Source organism: Aphis gossypii, unplaced genomic scaffold (assembly GCF_020184175.1).
Source record: "Aphis gossypii isolate Hap1 unplaced genomic scaffold, ASM2018417v2 Contig00253, whole genome shotgun sequence".
NCBI lineage: Eukaryota > Metazoa > Arthropoda > Insecta > Hemiptera > Aphididae > Aphis > Aphis gossypii.
In genome coordinates this window covers 74911-79146 of record NW_026083042.1, presented here as the reverse complement: position 1 = coordinate 79146, position 4236 = coordinate 74911, and the positions used below count along the sequence as shown (strand labels likewise).

Here is a 4236-nt window from a genome sequence, read left to right as displayed (position 1 = left end):
ATACTACATACCCGTTAACACAGGGTCTCTGTAGTTTAATATTTTCAAAAGCCCCGAAATTATCTACCGAAAACGATTTAAAAACATATAAATCTATATTAATTCAAACATCAGCTCATTTAACGTCAAACAGCAAACAAATTAAAAAGGCGGTAATAAATACAGAGATATAATCACAACATTATTTCCATCTGGTAGTGGACTATCTGTACAATTACAGAAACATACACTTCAATATTGGAACGATCCGAATGAATTGGTTTCCCGTTTAAAACTACTATTAGCATCAAAAGCTGCTGGCAATACTGGTGTTTCCAACGAAATACTATCAATTTTCGAAGAATTACGCGAAGCTGGTTACATAAAACGTATACCAAATGTCTAAGCGAGATATCGCATTTGAACTACACAAACCTGCTAGAAAAAATTACATAAGACGTATAGTTAATGTATACGGAAAAAATGATCTATGGCAAGCTGATCTGGTTGAAATGATACCATATTCGAAAAAAAATAAAGGTTACAAATATATTCTATGCGTCATATACTGTTTTACGAAATTTGCATGGGCGATAGCATTAAAATCAAAAACTGCTAGAGAAGTTTCAAATGCAATGTCGAAAATACTACTCAAACGTTCACCAAAACTACTACAGCTTGATAACGGCAAAGAATTTTATAATACAACATTCGATAAATTGATGAAAAAGTATAACATACACAAATATTCAACGTATAGCACCATGAAAGCATGTATTGTAGAACGCTTCAACCGTACATTAAAAGAAAAAATGTTTAGAGAGTTTACTACACGAGGTTCATACAATTGGATTTCTATTTTACCTTCATTGATTAATGAGTATAATAATACAAAACATAGAACAATAAGGATGACTCCGACACAAGCTGATTTAGATCCAACATCAGTTGAAATAAAAACACGCAAAATTATTAATAGAAAAAATAGTTTAAAAATTGGTGATTACGTTCCTATAAGTACATATAAAAGTGTATTTACAAAAGGTTATTTACCAAGTTGGTCTGCGGAAATATTCAAAATTATCAAAATTAATCAAACCATGCCTATTACATATCAATTACAAGATTATACAGGAAACCCAATTTCTGGCTGTTTTTACTCTGAGGAAATATGTAAAACAAATTACCCAAACGAATATTTAATCGAAAAAATTATTCGTAGGAAGGGGACACAGATATTTGTAAAGTGGCTGGGGTTTGACAATACACATAATAGTTGGATAAATATAAGTGACACTAGAAAATAACTTTAGTTGAGTTTCTACTATGAACGTGTTCGGTAGTTCTCAGTCTGGTGAAATAAAAAAAAATAATTCAAATCTTGAACATTCGATTAAATCATATTCGGATAAATTAAATAAAATTGAACATTTAATTGAAGAAAATCATACATCTATTCAATTACAAGAAGAACCAACAGAAAAGTTGGAATTAACGTGTTTAGATATAACAGAGCATATGATAAAAGCTGAAGTTACATTACAAACTATTCTAGAAGCTGTAAACGATTTGAAAAAAACATTACCTGCTATACATAGTCAACTCAATACTATTGAAACTTATTTTAAAGACAAGTCATAATGTCTACAAGCATCATTGACATTCAATGCATTCTTGGAGCGAATAACAAATATATGATTAAAGAGATGTCTATTGTAGACACAGAAACATGGGATACTCAACACTGGATTTTTAAAAATTCAAAATCTAATCAAGATAATAAACGTCGAAAAACTAACAAGTGGCTACAAAATTTTCATCAGCTATCTATAGATTATGGTGATATTGAGTATGAAGAACTTGGCAGAATATTGAATTCGTTAAAGTTTAACTGTATTTACACCAAAGGCGAACAGAAAAAACAACTACTTATAGAGTATATACCACACGTTGCAGTTATCAACATTGAAGACTTGGGTTGTCCTCGACTGGATCAAATATGCGATGAAGAAAATTTACCTTGTTGTATCTTTCATAAGGACTTAAATCCTAAATATTGTACATTTTATAAAGTGTTTGCTTTAAGAAAATGGTTTGTAAATAATTCATAAAAATTGTAATCATGTTTTTTTATTTCAAATAAACAACATATTTTTTTATTTCAAAATTGAGTTTTATTTCTATACCATACTAACTATCAAAGAAAATGGTTTAAAGTAAAATATACAAGTACAAAAATATGACATAGGAAAAATTATACATACAGAAATAATCTTTACAATATATACTACTAACTATAATATTGACAAAGAAAATGGTTTACAGTAAAATACAAGTACAAAAATTAAACAAGTATAAAAAAATTATACATACAGAAATAATCATTACAAATATATAACTAACTATCTAGTTCTACTTCGATTTCCTCCCTATAAAATTCAAAATTATTAATTAAAAAATAATTAATATGTATATATATATATTTATATACTCACTCTATAGAATAGTGTCCATGAGCTAGGGTGTGTACTTTGTCTTCAAGTATAACCCTTTTATCATCAAAACTGTTATAAGTTAATTTATCGGATTTGATGGTCTTTAATTCGTGTTTGAATGAACGGATAGAGACGTTTGACGTTGTTACTTCCAAACTGGTATCACCAAACAAACACCGTTTATGATCTTGAAAGGTCATATGGTTTCTAACAACATGTCCACGGATTCCTTTTGCTTTGATTTTCTCCTTATCTTCTAAAATGTAAGCGTAGGACTTTGCAAGGAGAGCACAAAACTCTCTCATAATACGTCCATCGGTTTCATCAGAAAATAACCCAGGAATCTTCTTTCTCTCAGCAATGTAATACGGGTGGTCACGGGGTAGATTTGCAGTGTCCATTCGATTCAACAAGTTTGGATTGTTCAACAGATCATTGTAAAAATCATCAGTTTGAATATAGTACACCAATGAATCTAAAATAATAAATAAAATTAATACCAATGAAACTAAAATAATAAATTAATAATAATAATAATTTACCTGTATCTGTATACATGAGCTCAATTTTATCATCATAATGTTTCTGCATTACGTTATAGTGATAGTCATACATTAAATACTTGGAAATTTTCAGCACTGAAAAACCTGATAAAAAATTTAAAATATTAATATAACAATAAAAAAAAAAATTAAAATGTTTATATTTACCTATATAAATAGGTTTACAAAAATCAATGATTTTGTTTTCTAATGCAACTGCATTTAGAGTTTCATTGTATGTAGTACAGTGTTTGAATGTTGACTGATTTATCAGTTTTTGTAAACGACGATCACTAGACACCAGTTCCATTTTTATTCTTTTCCGCATAGACTCCATGGTTTTCCCAAAAACCGCATTATTTAAAAGTTTGAAAAAGTCTTTCTCAAAGTCATTTGCTGCTTTTTTTCGCATCTCTGTGTTTAGTGCTATGTATGGAGCCAGCCATGGTGATTGATTAAACTGAACTACTCTATGAACCTATAATAAAAAATAATTATATTATAAATGTAAAATAAAAACATTTATACATTTACTTTTTCAACTATGAGTCCATTGGCTATAGCTTGCTGAAGATTTCGGTAATGAATAATATAGTTTTTTTTCGACTGAAGTGTTGCCATGAGTTTTTTAACTTTTGAATCAGCTGGGATACCGTTTTGTGGTAGGAAAGGTAAGTCGTTGTGTTTATCATGGAGTTCTTTTGGATAAGTAATGTCAACTTCATATATCCGTCCGATGGGTGATGTATCGTTCAAATCATTCAGCCCTTCTAGTTTAGGTTCAACCCACTTAAAACCACCATAGGGCATGTGTTGTGACATTGCCCAATTGTATAGATTATTACCTAAAAAAATAAATTAATATTAAAAAATAATTAAAATATATGTATATGTATACTTACAATCTTGATAAATTAACCATGATTTGGACTTTGTTGGATCATAATCTGGGGTCTTTTCATTATTAGCTTTAGCATACCTCATACTTGCTTGTGTCAAACCGCCTCGAATTCCTATAAAAAATTTATATATTATAAATGTAAATTTTTATATATAATTATTATAATTACCCTTTTCAATCATCAACAGCATATCATACTCTGTGAAAAACTCTAATTTGACTCTGGTATATTTTAACATACAATCAAAGGAGAATCCGGGTGCTGTATAGTAAAAAGATGGGTCCAAACAGTATGTGGTTAAACATAGGTCTCTGAAGT

General features: G+C 29.2%; 2 protein-coding genes across 2 annotated transcripts; both read right to left on the bottom strand.

Moving 5' to 3' along the window:
• Positions 1-2470: 2470 nt before the first annotated feature.
• Positions 2471-3103, bottom strand: LOC126553518 (uncharacterized). Its single transcript, XM_050208666.1, has 2 exons — positions 3017-3103; positions 2471-2949 (listed from the first exon to the last, which is right to left on the bottom strand). Exons 1-2 carry the CDS (start codon positions 3087-3089, stop codon positions 2471-2473), a joined length of 552 nt encoding a protein of 183 aa, XP_050064623.1. The 5' UTR covers positions 3090-3103.
• An 85-nt stretch (positions 3104-3188) lies between these two features.
• On the bottom strand, positions 3189-3838 carry LOC114122635 (uncharacterized; the record flags this gene model as incomplete). The annotated part of the gene is made up of 2 exons (XM_050208665.1): positions 3551-3838; positions 3189-3494 (listed from the first exon to the last, which is right to left on the bottom strand). Coding segments are annotated over exons 1-2 (594 nt in total), but the record flags the coding sequence as incomplete, so codon positions are not given.
• Positions 3839-4236: the final 398 nt, after the last annotated feature.